Below are 19,858 nucleotides of genomic sequence, written 5' to 3'. Positions count from 1 at the left end.
GGATATGAACAGACAATTCTCAAAAGAAGACATTTATGCAGCCAAAAGACACATGAAAAAATGCTCATCATCACTGGCCATCAGAGAAATGCAAATCAAAACCACAATGAGACACCATCTCACACCAGTTAGAATGGCCATCATTCAAAAGTCAGGAAACAACAGGTGCTGGAGAGGATGTGGAGAAATAGGAACACTTTTACACTGTTGGTGGGATTGTAAGCTAGTTCAACCATTGTGGAAGTCAGTGTGGCGATTTCTCAGGAATCTAGAACTAGAAATACCATTTGGCCCAGCCATCCCATTACTGGGTATGTACCCAAAGGACTATAAATCACGCTGCCATAAAGACACATGCACACGTATGTTTATTGCGGCACTATTCACAATAGCAAAGACTTGGTACCAACCCAAATGTCCAACAACGATAGACTGGATTAAGCAAATGTGGCACATATACACCATAGAATACTATGCAGCCATAAAAAATGATGAGTTCATGTCCTTTGTAGGGACATGGATGAAACTGGAAAACATCATTCTCAGCAAACTATCTCAAGGACAAAAAACCGAACACTGCATGTTCTCACTCATAGGTGGGAATTGAACAATGAGAACTCATGGACACAGGAAGGGGAACTTCACACTCCAGGGACTGTTGTGGGGTGGGGGGAGGGATAGCATTAGGAGATATACCTAATGCTAAATGACGAGTTAATGGGTGCAGCACACCAACATGGCACATGGATACATATGTAACAAACCTGCACGTTGTGCACATGTACCCTAAAACCTAAAGTATAATAATAAAATACAATAAAATAAAAAAGTATTTTACTTTCATTCAACAGAATAATTAGAAATTTATGTGACATCAAGGACTTAATGAATTTCCAATTAACGCTTCTTCATAAGATCCTAATTGATACCTCTAAATTTAATAGTAGTGAATGAAAGATTTTTAAAAATTAAGAAATTGAAGTCATTTGTTACTAAGTCTATTGAGTCTTTACTACTAAATGTGAGAAATAGGCATACTTAAACTTTTCCCTACCCGCCCCCCATCCTCATTTGCCTGTTGTTAATTATGTTATTTTTGAATGATTAGTGTTTTTTACATTTTCTTCTATTTTTAAATGATTTTAATCTCTGGTTCTTTTAACATGACCTCTGCATTTCTTTTCTGTTTTTTTCAGTAGCTTTAGGGGTACAAGTGGGTTTTGGTTGCATGGATGAATTGTATAGTGGTGAAGTCTAAGATTTTAGTGCATGGTCACCTGAGTAATGTACATTGTACCAATATGTTGTTTTTTAGCTCTCACATCCCTCCTGCTCTCCTGTTCTGAGTCTCCAATGTCCATTATACCACTCTTTCTTTTCATACCCATAGCTTAGCTCCCACTTATAAGTGAGAACGTATGGTATTCAGGTTTCCGCTCCTCAGTTACTTCACTTAGAGTAATGGCCGCTTGTGCCATCCAAGTTACTGCAAAATATATTATTTCATTCTTTTTTATGGCTGAGTAGTGTTCCATGGTGTGTGTGTGCGTATGTATGTATGTATATATATATTATATATTATATACTATATATTATATATTGTATATTATATATAATATTATACATTGTATATAATATATTATATAATATATATAATATATTATATATAATATAATATTATATATTATATATATAATATACACAACAGTTTCTTTACCCACTCATTGTTTTATGAACACTTAGATTGGTTCCCTATCTTTGCAATTGTGAGTTACGTTGTGATAAACATACACATGTAGGTGTCTTTTTGATACATGACCTATTTTCCTTTGGGTAGATACCCAGTAGTGGGGCTGCTGGATCAAATGGTAGATGTACTTTAGGTCTTTGAGAAATCTCCGTACTATTTTCCATAGAGGTTATACCAGACCTCTCCATTTCTATATTCTTCTCTCCCTTGGCTGGATATCGTAATCCAGCTGATTTTTCAAAATGTTTTATGGGTACTGTGCTTTTTGAGTCCTTGCGTAGTTGGTGGTGTGTTTTGCTTTTACGCTTAAATGATTTGGCCAGGTATAAATTTTTTTTTTTTTGAGACGGAGTCTTGCTCTGTCACCCAGGCTGGAGTGCAGTGGCGCGATCTCGGCTCACTGCAAGCTCCGCCTCCCGGGTTCCCGCTATTCTCCTGCCTCAGCCTCTCCGAGTAGCTGGGACTACAGGCGCCCGCCACCACGCCCGGCTAATTTTTTGTATTTTTAGTAGAGACGAGGTTTCACCGTGATCTCGATCTCCTGACCTCGTGATCCGCCCGCCTCGGCCTCCCAAAGTGCTGGGATTACAGGCGTGAGCCACCGCGCCCAGCCATAAATTTTTATTTACACTTTCTTTCCCTTAGAATTTTGTAGCTGTGTGTGTCCCGATAAATAACGTTTTTCTTACCCCACTGAATTGGAAAATGAGACACAAATGTAGGAGACAAAAAGATGACAATTGTAATGTTAGTTTTATTACTGTTAAAAAAAATACACCAAAAGGCATAGCTTAGATTTATATCCACATGGGTTTTTTAATATATCACCTCAAAATTAAACTTATTTCCCAATTCAGCCTTTCCCACTATACTTACCACTGGTAGAATGTTGGTCAGAATGCACCTTTTATATATGCAAAGCTTCAACAACAGAGAAAGGAAGAGACTGAGCCAATTATGCTCAGTTTCTTATTGAGATTCACTCATCACTCACTCCTCTTCACATGGGGAGAATTGAGTAAGAGGTAGGGAAAGAAGGCAAGAAAGTTACTTTAGCTGAAGTCCCTTCATATGAAAGGAAAATGGAGTGTCCCATCTACCATCAGACATTGCTTCAGCAACTGCTGGGTTTTAGTGTTATATTAGAGAATTATGAGACTAATCAGATTTTTATCCCACACTAGCTGACTTGCGTTTTCTTGACTGTCCAAATGGTTTTTCCTTTATCTTTGAAGTTTAGTGACTTCTTTAGGATATGTCTCAGAGTTGAATGCTGTGTGTCAGTTTTTGTGTGTGTATGTATGTGTGTTGAAGTATGTTCCCTTTTATAGAAAGGTTTTCTTCCATTGTATATTGAATGTTTTTCTGTTCCATTTGTTCTTTTCAGGAACATTATGCATATATCAGATATTTGTTGTTTTCCATGTCTAGTATCTTCTTGCACTTGGTGCTGGGCATAATGTGGGAGAGAGGGTGTCATGGATGTGGAAGTCTGATTCTCTTGATATTTGCTTGGAGTTTTTTCACTTTGCTTCCAGTATCTTTGCATTTTACTTCATTTTGTATTATTTCCTCTTGCCTATTTCACATGTGTTACTGTGTTTTCACTCTCGTTTATTGTAACTTGTTTTTTCTAATATGGTCCTAATTTCTATAATATTTTTCCAGTGAGTATTCCAGTAATTATTTTGAGACAGTGGAAAACTGAGTATCCCTTTCTATTGTTTCTTTGGTGATCTATGTTTATCATTGCTTTTAGCTTGTATTCCTTTCTTCCTCCTTCCTGCCACCCTCCCCAGTGTCTTATGTTAAGTCCATTGTTGCTTTGTTTCTGATGATTATTCATCATTGAAAAGTGCTAGCTATTCATTGAAGAATGGTGTAGCCATGGCTGAAGGGAGATACCTGAAGCAGTCTGCAGTTTAATTTAGGTTTGTTGTCTACAATAACCATTGACCAGTTTGTTACTTCTTTTTACCTTGGGAGCACATCTGTTCTCAAAATTTGTATCATTCGGAAGCTCAGTATGGCTCCCAGTAAAGCTATTTAAGCCATTTCAGTGTTGAATCCTAGCATTCTCAGTATTTTTTTTTTCTTCATCTCACTTTACCTCCAGTAGTCTCTCCACACTTAGGGGCTAATTCTTAAACAACATAAATTCAATTCCTTATGATTTTCCTTCAGCTTTTCTTTTTTTTTACATTTTGCAGTGTTGAACATTCCCTGGCCTGTCCTAATCTGTAGATCTCAGCTGTAATCAAAGAATCCTTAGATAGCTTGTGCAAATTCTTACAATTGGTTTTAAAAGCAATTTACTTCTTCCTAATGATCTAAGGTGTCATCTATCTGGTTCCTTCTTCATTTTGATTTATCTACAGCAACTGGCATGCATGCTTCATAATCTCAAGTTTGAAGTTTTGTTTTATTCTTTATTTCTTTGAAGTTGACATTTTCTACTTTTGTTTGATTTTCTTTTCATTGGCATTCAAGAGAAGAGAGTAAGAAAATGATTTTTTTCCACCATCACTAACTAGAAACCATTTTTCAAGTATTATATCTGTGAGGAACTCTTAGTTTATTTCATCACTTAAATAAAACTTAAGAGACTATTTTGTTTCTTGAATCTATTAAAGCTAACTGGTAATGGCAATATCTTGTATTTCTGCTTGTATTTAAAAGAATAATAGGTTAAAGGGTTTCATAATTATAATAAAACCAAGTCATACATATTCCAGGAATTTGACCTATATTTTTTAGTATTCATAAAGGTACTACATACCCTTTTCTCGGTTATGAGTTCATTCTTTATATGAGACAGCTGCAGATTGTTACAGTATTATCCATTTCCTGTATACCTTCCCTTAATAGTCTTTGCATAGCACTGCAAATATTCTAAAGATTCATTAGATGCAGATTTCAAACAGGTATTATCTGTATTTTTTAAGCCAACATCTTTCTCATAGATTATTTTATTGCTTGCTACTGTTATCAGATTAAAGAAATAACTGCATCTGTTTGCTAAAGGTACGTGTAATTCTTTTCTGAATTGTTGAAAAACTAGAGTGAGGTAGTTTACACACACAGTACCTCTGGTTTTCTTGATCTTGTCCTCCGTAAAAGCGGGGATATAGACTGACTAACCAATGATGAGCTCTTCTACTGCCGGTATTAAACGTTAGTTTGGAGTGAAATGTATGCCTTTCAGTTTGGGATTAAAATTTCTATTTTTTTATTGAAACATTTCAAGCCTTTACATATAGATTCCTGCATGTGTTATATACAAGAAAATTGTTAGACAGTCTCACTCTCTAGAAGTTTAGTATTGATACATTAATATTATTTAAGGTGCAGCTCATACTCAAACTTTTATTGTTCCCCAAAATGTTGTTTATGTAAGTTGATTTCCCCTGACTGAAACCAATCAGGGATCATGCTTTTCTGCTGGCTGTCTTGTCTCTTTAATAAAAAACAGCACCACTGGCTTTTTTTTTTTTTAATGGCATTAACATTTTTTGGAGAGCCTCATAATCTGAATTTGTCTGGATTCATGTGATATTTTCTTCATGATTAGCTTCAGGGTAAACATACTATTGGTAAGATGATGTTGTGTACTTCCTATTACATCATATCAGGAAAGCAACAAAATTATTTCAGTTTGTTTCATTGTTGCTGATGCTAAATTAGATCACTTCATTAAATTGGCATATGCCAGATTGCTCCTTGTAATACTATGCTCTTATCTTTGTAATTAGTAATTTATAGGTGCGTACTTTGAGACTATGTGATGAATATCTTGTTCTCGATAACTTTTTTTTTTTTGAGATGGAATTTTGCTCTCGTTGCCCAGGCTGGAGTGCAATGGTACAATCTCGGCTCACCGCAACCTCCACCTCCTGGGTTCAAGCAATTCTCCTGCCTCAACCTCCTGAGTAGCTAGAATTGCAGGCATGCGACACCATGCCTGGCTAATTCTGTATTTTTAGCAGAGATGGGGTTTCTCCATGTTAGTCAAGCTGGTCTCGAATCCTGACTTCAGGTGATTTGCCCACCTTGGCCTCCCAAAGTGCTGGGATTACAGGCATGAGCCACCATGCCCGGCCAATAACATTTCACTTAGTGTTTTGGTGTCCATCCATACTCTTTCTCTTAATTAACTTTGCAACAAGTAGTTGCAAAATGGTGATATTTTTTCTAATTCTGTCATTCTTTCTGCATTTATTAGCTGATACTCTTTTGTAAAGAGCATTTCCATCCTTTTTAAACATTTGAGTTTCACTGTGTACTCATGAATTATTTTTTAATCATTGTTTTATAATTCATTACCATCAGTATTATTTTGGATGGCCAAATTCTCTGAAATTTGTGTTGTGGAAGCCCCCTCCAGTCAACTTGATGTATCCTTTTGAAAAACTTCATTTGTCTTCAAATACTTTATTGCTCCCTGGCACAATATCTACCACATTCACCTTGTATTTTCACTGCTCCAAATATGAAATCACTCTTTTTTCCACTGAATCCTGCTTTGTTTTTATTGGAGAATGGTCTTAGAAATCAAAATTTGGATACTACGTATACTTATTACTATTGAGGAACCATTGTCTCTCTGACTTTCCAGTGGATAGAGTTGGGAAATACCTCTGATTCCCGTTACATATTTGTGTCTTTATTCTGTTTACACTGAGAACCTTATTTTGCTCCATTCCAAAATATACCTAAACTAATTTCAGGATTACTACTTCAATACCACATCCAGCAAAAATCTGTTTAATAAAGTTCAGTATTTCTTTGTAATTTTTTGTGCATAAATGTATCTCACTAAAGTCAGCGTTCTATAAGTAAAAATTCTGTGAATTAAAATCGTTTTCCTCCTGTGTGGTTATATTGTCAATTTGATATACAGTTAGTTTTATTTGTTTCAGTATTTGTTTATATTCAGTTTTTTTTTTATGAAAGGAGGGCACAACACACACATACTTTATTTGTTTTGGTATGTGTTTATATTCAGTTTTAGGGTTTTTTTTTTAAGAAAGGGGATACAACACACACATACACACACATGTGCATACACAGGATAAATGGGAAATTAGTGAAGATAGTTTCCTACAAGGGGCATGAGAGCGGTAGGAAACAGAGGAAGACTCACCTCCATCCCCGTACCTTTCACCTGTTCATTTCCCACCATTCTCACACCTCTCATAGGAAACCATTTTCATCAATTTCCATTTTATCCTTCCTGGGTATGTGTCCTTCCCTTTTTTTCTTAAGCATAAAAGGTTAAGATTCTTACTCATAATAAATTATTTCCTAAAGAAGGAACTTCTCATTTTTTAGCTTGTGTGTGGTTTTCATAACGACATATATATATATATATATTTGCCTTTGGAAAACTTTATTTTTCATTGTCTTTCTCACTCATAACCAGGGGGACCTGGACGATCTACCATGCCAACCCCAGGAAATACTGCAGCTTTGCGTGCTTCACTCTGGACCAATATGGAGAAACTTATGGATCATATTTATGCTGTTTGTGGACAGGTAAATATTTGAAGGAGTGGAAAAAACATTAATATGGATTAACTCCTGGTTATTCCAAGTTGTGTGACCTTGGGCAGGTTTTTTAATTGATGAGCATTCAAAATACCTCCACTAGCTGATGGTAATGTACGTAAAGGTTGCCATTTCCTTTTTCTTGCTTTTTCTCTTGCCTAAGCTTTACATTTGTTTCATTTAAGGTACAACATCTACAAAAAGTATTGGCAAAGAAGAGAGATCCTGTTTCTCACATTTGTTTCATTGAAGAAATAGTTAAGGTATGTTTAATTGAAAATATTCTTATATCTTTCTTGTACAAAACAGGAATATATGAGTCAGCATCATTTGTGTTACTACCTTATAGAGTGGCTACATATCAAATGGCAATAGAGAAGTGTATTTCTTGACAACTATAAATGTTCCTTGCAATATAAATGTAATCATTACATTACAGGCGGTGGCTCACGCCTGTAATCCGAGCACTTTGGGAGGCCAACGTGGGTGGATCACGAGGTGAGGAGTTCAAGACCAGCCTGACCAATATGGTGAAACTCTGTCTCTAATAAAAATACAAAAATTAGCCGGGCGTGGTGGCATATGCCTGTAGTCCCAGCTACTCGGGAGGCTGAGGCAGGAGAATTGCTTCAAACCAGGAGGCAGAGGTTGCAGTGAGCTGAGATCATGCCACTGCACTCCAGCCTTGGCGACAGAGTGAAACTCTGTCTCAAAAATAAATAAATAAATAAATAAACTAAAATAAGTGTAATCGTGTTTGTTTATGGAGTAGCTGCTAGCAATAGTATTATTTATAGATTAATTTCTGTAATGTATATACTAATTTCTCATTTTCTGTCATATAAATGACGGCTTATAAGTGCTTTAAAATTTCCACTGGAGAATAAGGGAAAACTTTTGATAAATACGACATTTAAATAGAAGTCATTATAATGTGTTTACTGAAGGTCATTGATTTTTCCCATAAAGTATTTTGCTATATTCATTTTCCATATTCTGAGATCTTTCTGTCATCCACCAATCTACTAGCCTCATGGGCCATAAGAATTCTTTCTATGCATAGGAATCCCTGATTCTACATTTTATTCATTATATTGATGTGTTTTTGATGATTCATAGGATAATGATTCTACTGATCGTTAAATCCTAACCTCCAGTAGCCCAAAGAAAAAAGTTTCCTGAGTTTCCAGTGTTATGGTATAGATAATTTCCTTTGTAAGTCCACAATATTAAATATTTTGTATACTGTGTGGAAAGCCTCCAGGACTATCCCTCAAGTTTGATGATTTATTAGGAGGATCGATAGGACCCAGTGTCACAGGATCCTTAGGGTGTCACTTCGCCAGCCAGAAACTCCTGTGACCAGTGGTGCCTTCTGCCTGAATATTGCTCATGCCCGCTGGGCTCGTTCCGCCCACTTGGCCTAGCAGGCTGCACTTGGCTTGCACTACCGGCCCAGACCCCACAACTGACAAACACGAGCCAGGGACAGAGCAGCAAGTGGTATGTGATTGACAAGCTGGGGTCCGGCCACTGTGCACAGCCAGGCACACTGGCTGCTGTGGCAGGGCAGGCAGCTCCAGGTGTCAGCACAGGTGCTAGCTCCATGTGAGGCTGCAGCTGGATCAGATGTACTGCACACAGCTTATGCTGCAGGCACCTGCATCTAGATGAGGGGAATGTAGTGACACCTGGAAACTCAAGAGACACCAGGAACTGTAGAATCCCAAAGAAGGTGTCAAAACCCTGGCTCGGGGTGCCCCTAGGTGTGGGCTCCCCAAAGGGCCACAGCTCTTCTCTCCTTCTTGTTGCCCAGAACGTGGTGAGTAGTGGGGGCGTGTTTCAGCCCTGTTTGTTACTGCTTTTCTAGTCCAGCCATTCGGTGGGTCCTGAGTTCTTGTCCCACATCCAAGAAGAATGAGGTATGTGGACAACTAGAAGGTGAGCAAGGCAGAGAGGAGCTTCACTGAGTGGCAGACCTGAAGTGGGTAGCTCCCTTCTGCAAGCAGGTCATCTCCACAAGTGTCCAGCTCTTAGTGGAGAGGTGACCTGCAGTGTTTAGCTCCCTTCCACAGGCAGACCATCCTGATGTCTGTGCAGCCCTCAGTGTAGAGGAGATCTGAAGTGGGTAGGTCCCATCCACAGGCTGGTCATCCCGACATCCATGCAGCCCTCAGCATAGAGGAGACCTGGAGTGGTTAGCTTATATCTGCGGGCAGGTCATCCTGTCATCTGCACAGCCGTCAGCATAGAGGAGACCTGGAGTGGTTAGCTTATATCTGCGGGCAGGTCATCCTGTCATCTGCACAGCCGTCAGCATAGAGGAGACCTAGAGTGGTTAGCTTGTATCTGCTGGTAGGTCATCTTGTCACCTGTGCAGCCCTCAGTGGAGAGGAGACCCAGAGTGGGTAGGTCCTTCCGCAGGAAGGTCATCTTGATGTATGTACAGTCCTCAGTAGAGAGGAGACCTGCAGTGGGTAGGTCCCATCTGCAAGCTAGTCATCCTGACATCTTCATAGCCCTCAGCAGAGAGGAGACCCAGAGTGCTTAGCTTGTATCTGCTGGCAGGTCATCCCGTCGTTTGTGCAGCCCTCAGTAGAGAGGAGACCCAGAGTGGGTAGCTCCTATCCACAGGCAGAGAGTCCTGTCGTCTGGCTGAGTTGGGGGTTTTTGTGGGCTTCAGAAGGGAGGAAGTGTGTGCTGATTGGTCTGTGGTTGGCGATGGGCAGGCCTGGAAAAAGCACCATAACTTCTCACTCCAGTCCGCAGAACTGGCAGTCCAGCCCCCAGGCTTCAGATCCCTGGCTTAAATGTAGGTCCTCACCACGGACTCACCCATTTCTGCCCAGGAGCCTTTCTGCCTCCTGCCACCATCAACCTGTCATCCACAGCACTGAGGCTGTTCATGCCAAGGGGCACCTGCAAGCCCTCACTGAGCTGCCCTCAACACTCCCTCAGTCTTCCTCCCATGCTTGTTGGTGTCCAAAGTCTGGAGGGGGCCAAGGTGGCAGAGGGCTGGTGTGCTGCCCTGAGCATGCACACACCCGGCTGAGATGTGACAGCACCTGGGCTCAGCCTCAATTGTGCTGTGAAATCAAAGTAGGTGCTGGGAGCAGGGAGAGGCCAGGCAGTGGGAGCAGGCACTTTCAAGCCTGTGGAGGTAGGGGGCTTCCCAGGTCCCCAAGAACACAGGGATGCCTGGGTCCACAGCTGTGGCTGGGCAGCTGCAGCTACAGCCAGGAGGGCAGGGTCCCACCCCTCCAACTCAGAAGTGGGTGGGACTCCTGCCAGCTCTCCACTGCAGCCAGCCTCATGGCAGTGGCTGCTCCAGACAGGTCGCCCCTGCCATCGCCAGCATATAGTTGTACTCATGGCTATGATTTGTGGCAGTGAAAGGCTGCGTAGCAAAATCAGCAAAGAGAAAAAAAGATGCATGGGGCAAGGTCTAGAGGAGACCAGATGCAAGTTTCCAAGGAGTCCTCTCCCACTGGAGTTAGACATGACCCCCTTGATTCTTCCAGCAGCAAGTTATGACAGCATGCAAAAAGTGCTGTCTCCTGGGAAAACTCAACTTGAGCTTGTGAGTCTAGAGTTTTATCAGAGGTTAGTTAATGCCTAAAGACATACCAAAATTCTAGACTCCCAGTAGAAAAGTAACTGTTCAGTATAAACCATATTGTCACAAACAGTTTAGGTACAGTGAACAACTCTTAACAGAGAATTATGAGGTCCTTCTCAAAATCTGAGTTCCTAGATGCTAGCCAAATACCAAACTTGCAATCAGGATTTTCTGACAATAGCTACTCAGACCTGTTATGTTAACTCTTTTGTGCACATATATTTATATCAGTACATAACTGCTTACTTTACCCTGCTTTCTACTTGGCTTTCAATTGTGTGAAAGAAACAGTGAGATGCTTTTGTCAAGGTGTATAGTCACTCATGTTTTGCATTTATTACTAGATGGGATAATTAATATTGGGCCTTCATATTTACAGACAAATAACTATACTTGCAGTGTTTTCATTCATTTGTTCTGATTTTGGCTGTCTTTCTACATAAATGAATCTATTTAGTCTTTATGTGCAGTGGCCTCATTTTGAGCTTTTATTATCGAATACTTTGCATATTGTTATTCCTTTTGAACAATTTAATATTCTACAAACAACATAAGAACAGTTATAATGAAACAACTGTACTCAGGAGAATCTAATGAAAATATCAAAAGTAAATAATACTGCTATTTAGGAGGCTTATGTTTGTAATATTATTACATTGGGTAGAGTTTCTACATAAAAACACATATAAATTCTTGATAACAGTAAATTTTTAAGGTGAATGAACACTGGCAACTTGTGCAGGCCAGATTTTAAATGCGTATGAGTCCAGGCACAGTGGCTGATGCCTGTAATCCCAACAATTTGGGAGGCTATGGTGAGACAATCTTTTGATGCCATGAGTTCAAAACTAGCCTGGGCAACATAGGGAGACCGCTCTCTACAAAAACTAAAACAATTAGCCAGGAATGGTAGTGTACACCTGTAGTTCCAGATATTCAGGAGACTGAAGCAGGAGGATTGCTTGAGCCTAGAAGTTCAAGGTTATAGTCAGTTAAGATTGCACCACTGTACTCTAGCCTGAGTAACAAAGCGAGACCCTTTCAGAAAGAAAGAGAGAGAAGGAGAGAAAGAGAAAGAAAATGCATGTGAACCATTATTGATTAAAAAGAATTGTTAGGTATAGGGATATATGCTTTTCCTCTATTTCATGTACTTAAAAAACTTCTCATTAAAATAAAACCATTAAAGATTGCTGTTTCAGAGACTATTCTCACGCTGTTTAAGAATATATTCCTATGCCACACACAAATACCTATTTATATATAAATTTTAATGTAAATTACCAGTTTAGTTGAAATTTTTTTGAGGGCAATATTTATGAAAAAATTTAGTCTCTTGGAATTCAGTGTACTTATCTATAGAAAAGATCAGTCTTTAGTGAAAAGTCCAAAATGACGTTTCTCCCTCCATACTTGGGAATTCCAGAGCAAGAGAAAAGTAAAAAAAAAACTCCAAAGACAGCATATAAGGTCCTCAATATTTAGCACAATTTCTTTGAATAGTCTTTTTCTTCAAATACGTCTTTATTATAAAGCAATAAACAAATATTTTTGCTAAGGATGTTAACTACCAAGTAAGAACATTATTTTTCTAGTTAAGATAATTATCATTGGCAATAGAACCTTTATAAAAAGTTCAGGATTTTTAGAATGATTTGGGGACCCTAAATAATAACCCTTATATTCTTCAGGAAATTTCAAACTGGAGTAGATAATGATATATCTCTTGAGTCACTGAAGAGTGATATATGCACCAAGATCTCTTTTTGTAACCTCTTTTCAAGGTAAAGGTTATGAATAGAATGTTTTTACTCTACAAGTTTTTGCAGTTTTAAGATATTTAAGAAGGATATATCCTGATACTGAAAATGCTTTCTAATTTAGTGGCTTAGCCTTTTATACCTGTGAATAAAATTTTATTTATTTTAAAAATGAAGTAAAACAGTGTAAATAGTTCAGGATGAAATAATATTAGAATTACGTCATATGCTTTCTATAATATTTGTTCAGAAATTAATACTTTTTTTCCCTAGGGCAATCATTACTAGCAAGTATCTTTTCTACACTGGAATCTGTCTATAACAGACTTAAAAAAAATGTACTGAAATTTTTTTCTTTTTTATTCAAAAGCTGCCTTTGAGAAAGTAAAATTTTTAATTACTTATTTTATTATTTTGTTTTATTTATTATGAGTCAGGGTCTCACTGTGAAAGGGGCCAGGTGGAGGCCAAACTACACCGGTCGCGGTCAAGAGATCTTTATTGGAGGTATCGAGTGGAGAAGGAAGAGAAGAGAGAGAGGGCTGCTGGTGTGCTGGGTTTTATATCCCTTGGGCCTACGTGGATTGGGCTAGGGGCGGGCCCAAGGGAAGGCGGGAGATGCTTCTTTCTGATTGGCCCTCCTTTGGCGGGGTCAGACAGTGCCCGGTCAAGGAGGGGAGAACCCGGAACCAGCCCTATCTTAAGATACGGCGCCATTTTAAGGTACCCCATGTTACCTAACATTCCTCCCTTTTTGTTTTCTTAAATGGGGGAAAATGGGCGTCGTGGTTCATGTGGCTGCTTCCTGCTGAGTGGGGGCGCTGTGGGGAGGGGGCACAGGGAGAACTGTCAGGGTTATGCATGGGGTACACTATGAGTATGAGGCCAAGCAGTAGGGCGCCATACATGAAGACTTCGTTAGACGTGAAGTCCATGAATGTTCCTTGTCCTCCAGAGCAGTGAGCCAGTTGAGGGGTAGGGATGGGTTGGCGATGAGCCAGCTGTCTGAGCGAAGGGTGTTTAAGAATTGGTAGAATCGGCTTGCTGTAGCCATCTGGGGTACTAGGGGTAGAGTTTGGTCTGCCCGAACAGAAAAGAAGATGGTAGTTAATTTAGGGTGCCAGGGCAGGCCTACCCCCTCCTCCCTCCCAATCCTGGGTATCTGTTGCCGGTCGTTGGCCGTTTAAGAGGTCAGCAGGGTGTGAGACTGTCTCTGGAGTCTGCCATGTCTTCACAAGTCGTTAGGAGCTGGTAGTTTCTGAGGAGAAGCTGGTTAAAGGTTTGGTTAGAGATGGACTCTTTGAGGGAACGGGAAATAGTTATGGTTTGAGTTGGATATGCCCAGGCATTGCTGGGATATATGCCTCCTGTAACTGACTGGCCCCAGACCGGGTCGGCGGGGTTGTCGATATGTATGGCTTGGGAGGAGGCGTTGTTTTTAGTGGTATAACATAGGAAGGGGGTGTGTTTGTTGATGTGGGAGCCAGACGGCGAAGTGGAACATGTGGAAGAGAGGGTCCCAGCCCGTTTTCTATCATAGTGAGAATAGGGCTGGGAAGAGGACCCGCCGGCGGAGGAAAGTGTAAAGATGTGAGAGGCGGAAAGCCAGAGAAGAGGACTTAGGAGATGCATGAGAGTGGGGCGTAAGCAGTTTGGTTCTTCGTGTGGTCCAGGTTGGTAGCCGGTTTCAACCAGTTGAGCGGCGACCGGAAGATGAGGTGGAGGGTGGTAGTATGGGGGGAGTTCGTCGGCCGGATCAAAGTCGGGAGCGGAAGGAGAGGTTGGTAGCTTGAGAGCAGCGATAAGGTGTTGCGGCTTGCAAGGGAGGCAGAAGTTGGGTTTGTCCCTTAGAAGAAAGAAGCCATGAACTTAGGGGATCTCTACCTGTTTTCCTGTTCGCTCACAATAGTTGTAGAGATCCTGGAGAAGGTTGGGATCTAAGGACCCATAAGTGGGCCATCTGTTTTGGTTGTCTAGGGGGTAGGTGGGCCAGTTTTGAGTGCACAATTTAATGAGGCATGTAGGTTTGAGATCAGCAGCCAAACCAAGGGCTGATAAGTTATTTAAAAGGCATTGTAAGGGAGAGTCAGCCGGCAGGGATGCAGAGGCTCCCATTATGAGAAGAGGGGGTTTACGGAAATATATGGCAAAGGGCTGGGCAGGGCGTCCCCTATCAGCCGATGACCATGCTGTGAGTCAGACCCTTCGAGTCGGTTGTCACCGAAATGAAAGGACTGAGGGCCTCTAGGAGGCCAAGGGCCGTGGGCCACCTGGTACCAGGATTTTCGGAGCGAGAAAGGGGAAGGGGCCCAGGCCTGGCGAGTGAGGAGGAAAAGGAGGGAACCCTGCTCCCTGGAGGCCGAGTCTAAAATAGGATTTATGGCAGCCGTGTGGGCGGCCGAGGCGGGAGCCGGTCCGCTGGTGTCGGACACCGGAAGGGGAGACTTACTGAGATGAGGCCGGTGTTGGGCGTAGAGGTCGGCGAACAGGAAAATGAGTGAAGACTGGCCGGGGTCTGGACTGAGCCCGAAAGGGATCAGGGTCCCACCGAGGGGGGTGGGGAGTCCCGATCCGAGTCACGGCACCAATGAAAGGGGCTGGGCGGAGACCAAACTACACCGGTCGCGGTCAAGAGATCTTTATTGGAGGTATCGAGTGGAGAAGGAAGAGAAGAGAGAGAGGGCTGCTGGGTTTTATATCCCTTGGGCCTACGTGGATTGGGCTAGGGGCAGGCCCAAGGGAAGGCGGGAGATGCTTCTTTCTGACTGGTCCTCCCTTGGCGGGTTCAGACAGTGCCCGGTCAAGGAGGGGAGAAGAACCCGGAACCGGCCCCATCTTAAGGTACGGCGCCATTTTAAGGTACCCCATGTTACCTAACACACTGTATTGCCCAGGCTGGTTTCAAACTCCTGGGCTGAAGTGATCTTCTTGCCTCAGCCTCCCAAATAGCTGTGACTACAGGTTTGCACCACCACACTTGGCTAAAATTTGTACAAGCAGTAGTCTGTACTTGAAATTCACTGAAAGCTAAATTAATAGATATGTTTTCTTTGGTTTAGAAAATGGATTTTAAACAGTTACATTATTAATTTCATATCAAGTAGGAAAATTAAGAATATATTTTCCAGATTTCTTTGTTTTCAAAACATTTGGTTTCAATGCTTCTGTAATTCACTGTAAGCTATGATGAAATTTCTGTATTTCATTTCTTCTTACCAGCTTGTTTTATTTCTACCCAAAAAAACCTTTATTTTACATTTTCCTTTGTTAAATAATTTTTATAATTATTGTCCTTTTATTGTAGTTCAATATCTAGAGTTGTTTTAAAATTAATTTTTATTTTAGGGCAGCTTTAGGTTTACAAAATATTGAGCAGAAAGTACAATGTTATGCATTATGCAAGAACCATGGGACTATACCGTGCTAAGAGCAAACTCTGATGTGTAAACTCTGGACTTCAGTTGATAATGTAACAATAGTGGTTCATCAGTTGTAACGAATATACCACTATGCACAATGCTTTATGCAAATGTATGTCATGCACCCACCATTCCAATATCACACAGAATGGTTTTACTAGTTTCACTGCCCTAAAAATTCCTTTCTACTTATTCATTCCTACTTGAATTCCCTTCTAAACGTCTGTAACCACTGATCTTTTTACTGTCTTCATAGTTTTTGCCTTTTTCAAAATGTCATGTAATTGGAATTATACAGTAAGTTGCCTTTTCTGAATGCCTTCTTCCACTTAGCAATATGCGTTTAAGGTTCCTTCAATGGCTTATTTTGGTTTGGTAGTTTATTTCTTCTAATCATCGAACAATATTCCATTGCCTGGATATATCTCAGTTTGTTCATTCATTTATTGAAAGATATTTTGGTTGCTTCCAGTTTTTGCCAGTTATGAATAAAGCTACTGTAGACATTATTGTATGGTTTTCACCTCTTGCTCAGCCTTTTGCATTTTCATCTCTTTTGGGCAAATATATAAGAGTTGCGCTTGCTGACTGTATTGTTAGACTATATGTAGCTTAGTAAGAAACTGCCAAACTGTTTTTGAAAGTTGCTGTATCATTTTGTGTTCCCATTAGCAAAGAAAGAGAGTTATTTTTGTTCCCCGTCCTTGCCAATATTTGGATTTGTCAGTGTTTTGGAGATCAGCTATTCTAATAGGTGTGTCATGGTAACTCATTTTTTAAATTTGTGTCTTCCCGTAGATTTTTTAAACCTGTGTTTGTGAAAAAATTTTGCATTAGTTAATGTCCTAAGACTTCATCTGTAGAAAAAACAAACTGTCCTGCTATGCTCGTTATTTAATAATCCTTATGTGTTATATTTTATAGTCAGTCTGCCCAGATCCCTAAAATATGTTAAAAGTGGTCTAAAATAATTTACATAAGAGTAAGTATAGCTTTTAGCATTTGGAAAGCCAAATCTTAAAGAGCTTCTTTTGTAACAGTTATTCAAGTAGTGTCAAGGGCAGGACAATGTAGTAATTAAGAATTTTGACCTGCTATCAGACAGGTATGATTTGCCACCACTGTGCAACCTTGGGTAGGTCATGTAATCTCAAATATCAGATGAGGATAATAGTAGTGCCCACAGAACTGAGATATTATGAGGGAAAGTGAAATAATTTACAGTTATTTCAGAGACTGACTTGACAATTTGGTATCATAATTATTAATTCAGTTTTGCGGTTTTTTTTGTTTTGTTTTTTGTTTTTTGTTTTTGAGACGGAGTCTCACTCTTGTCGCCCAGCCTAGAGTGCAATGGCGTGGTTTCGGCTCACTGCAACCTCCGCCTCCTGGATTCAAGCGATTCTCCTGTCTCAGCTTCCTGAATAGCTGGGATTACATGCATCCACCACCATGCTGGCTAATTTTTGTATTTTTACTAGAGGTGGGGTTTCACCATTTGGGTAGGACTGGTCTTGAACTCCTGACCTCGTGATCCACCCGCCTTGGCTTCCCAAAGTGCTGGGATTACAGGCATGAGCCACCGCACCCAGCCCTAGTTCAGTCTTTTTTTAATGCTGGAATTTTTATATAGGGTTCATAAACTGAACAAATGCTAGCTAGTTAAAGAATCTTGCCATGTGAGAAAGTCTGTTTTATTCAATAGTTCTAATAACATGATATGCTTGTACATTAATTCATGTAGAGTATCAGAAATTTAAATTATTGATCATGCTTCCTTAAATAAACTAATGTCAAGGATTTCCTCTGAATGTATCAAATTCATATGTCTCACTTTACTAAAGTGAGTTATGACCTAACGTGGTAGTTTTGTTGCTATAACAATTTGAAACTGATATTTATTAGTTGTATTCTGCAGAGTCTTGTGAGAATTATTAATTCTAAAGTATATACTTTTTTTTAGCAGACAAAAAATAAACATTTGGGTTTACTTTAAAACTTAGTTTTCAACGTAATCTTCCAAATCTGCCTTGGTTTTTGCTAAGATTTTGATTTCAGATGACAGAGACAACTGTGTAGATTAGTATTCAAAGTGTAATCTTAGGAATGTTCAAGGGAAAAAAAATCCCACATGATAGTGGGATTCTGTAATGCTTTACTAGTTCAGAAGTTTTTACAGTTGATGGCTATAATGGTATAAAGGATATATCAGAATATAAAGAGGGCATAAATGGTCTGAATATAAAATAAAACTTGACCAATTATATCTGGTGTAACAAATCTTAGGGACATTTTGGTTTATTATTATTTCATTCCTCTCAGCTCATAACCTAAGCGGTATTTTAGTTTAAATGTAGAGCCTTTTGAAGCTATTTTTTAATTGAGATAACTAATTCTGCTTCTACATTAATAAATGCCCTGGCTAGCTTATAAAATTATCCTGTTATTTTCAGTTTATATGATAATTTGAAAAGATATATTTATACCTATCCATATTATTTTGGCATTTTAACATTGAATATTCTTTTAACATTGAATATTCTTTTTCTCTTACTATATTATGTTTTCTATGGTTTATGTGAATGGATGTAGTATTTCATTTTTAAATTAGAATTTTAGGTTGATTATTAGACATTAAGAAATTCAATGTTGGTATCTTTAAAACCAGTTAAGAGTTTTATTATCACTGTCTAATCACCAATACTATATGATACTTTGCTTGAAAGTGAGTGTAGCAAATTATTGACAAACTATTAAGGATCTACACATTGGAAAACAGGCTGTAGATTCTTATTTGCAGGATTAAGCCAGCTTAGCTGTGTGGGGGATTATAGATATGATACTTTCATTTTCTAAGCCAGCAATTTTTATCATTGAACAGAATCTTGTAATCATGTGTATAGGATGCATTAAACTAAATTTGGAGAGCATTCAGCATTTTCGGTTGCTGTACTACTAATGAGAATCGTAACTATGAAAAATAATGTGTTTTCTTTTGCCCTTTTAGACATATCAAATGATTTGAAAATAGCATTAAAGACTCTAACTCAAAAATTTAGGGCATCCAAATTTGAAATCTTTTGAAATGTAGGACATCCAAATTTGAAATCTTTTCAATATTGTGAGATAAATGTTCAACTTACTTATCTATGGAATCTCAATTTGATGAAAATATTGAATAGGGATAAACCAGGTAGATTTCTGTTTTTTTTTTTTTTTTACAATTACCTTGCAAATGACCATTTTTAAAAAATTTTATTATTATTGTACTTTAAGTTTTAGGGTACATGTGCACAACGTGCAGGTTTGTTTATATGTATACATGTGCCATGTTGGTGTGCTGCACCCATTAACTCGTCATTTAGCATTAGGTATATCTCCTAATGCTGTCCCTCCCCACTCCCCCCACCCCACAACAGTCCCCGGTGTGTGATGTTCCCCTTCCTGTGTCCATGAGTTCTCATTGTTCAATTCCCACCTGTGAGTGAGAACATGCAGTGTTCGGTTTTTTGTCCTTGAGATAGTTTGCTGAGAATGATGTTTTCCAGTTTCATCCATGTCCCTACAAAGGACATGAACTCATCATTTTTTATGGCTGCATAGTATTCTATGGTGTATATGTGCCACATTTTCTTAATCCAGTCTGTCCTTGTTGGACATTTGGGTTGGTTCCAAGTCTTTGCTATTGTGAATAGTGCCGCAGTAAACATACGTGTGCATGTGTCTTTATGGCAGCATGATTTATAATCCTTTGGGTATATAC

At 39.5% G+C, this 19,858-nt stretch overlaps 1 protein-coding gene across 1 annotated transcript in view; it reads left to right on the top strand.

Moving 5' to 3' along the window:
- The window catches only part of COG5 (component of oligomeric golgi complex 5), a 379,224-nt gene that overhangs the window by 196,610 nt on the left and 162,756 nt on the right, over positions 1-19,858 (top strand). Inside the window, exons 9-10 of the mRNA XM_032761356.2 lie at positions 7,173-7,285; positions 7,483-7,560. Of these exons, the coding sequence (XP_032617247.1) occupies positions 7,173-7,285; positions 7,483-7,560 (191 nt within the window). The remainder of the gene's footprint in view (positions 1-7,172; positions 7,286-7,482; positions 7,561-19,858) is intronic.

Source organism: Hylobates moloch, unplaced genomic scaffold (genome assembly GCF_009828535.3).
Source record: "Hylobates moloch isolate HMO894 unplaced genomic scaffold, HMol_V3 SCAFFOLD_1, whole genome shotgun sequence".
Lineage (NCBI taxonomy): Eukaryota > Metazoa > Chordata > Mammalia > Primates > Hylobatidae > Hylobates > Hylobates moloch.
This window is presented reverse-complemented; position numbering and strand designations above follow the sequence as displayed.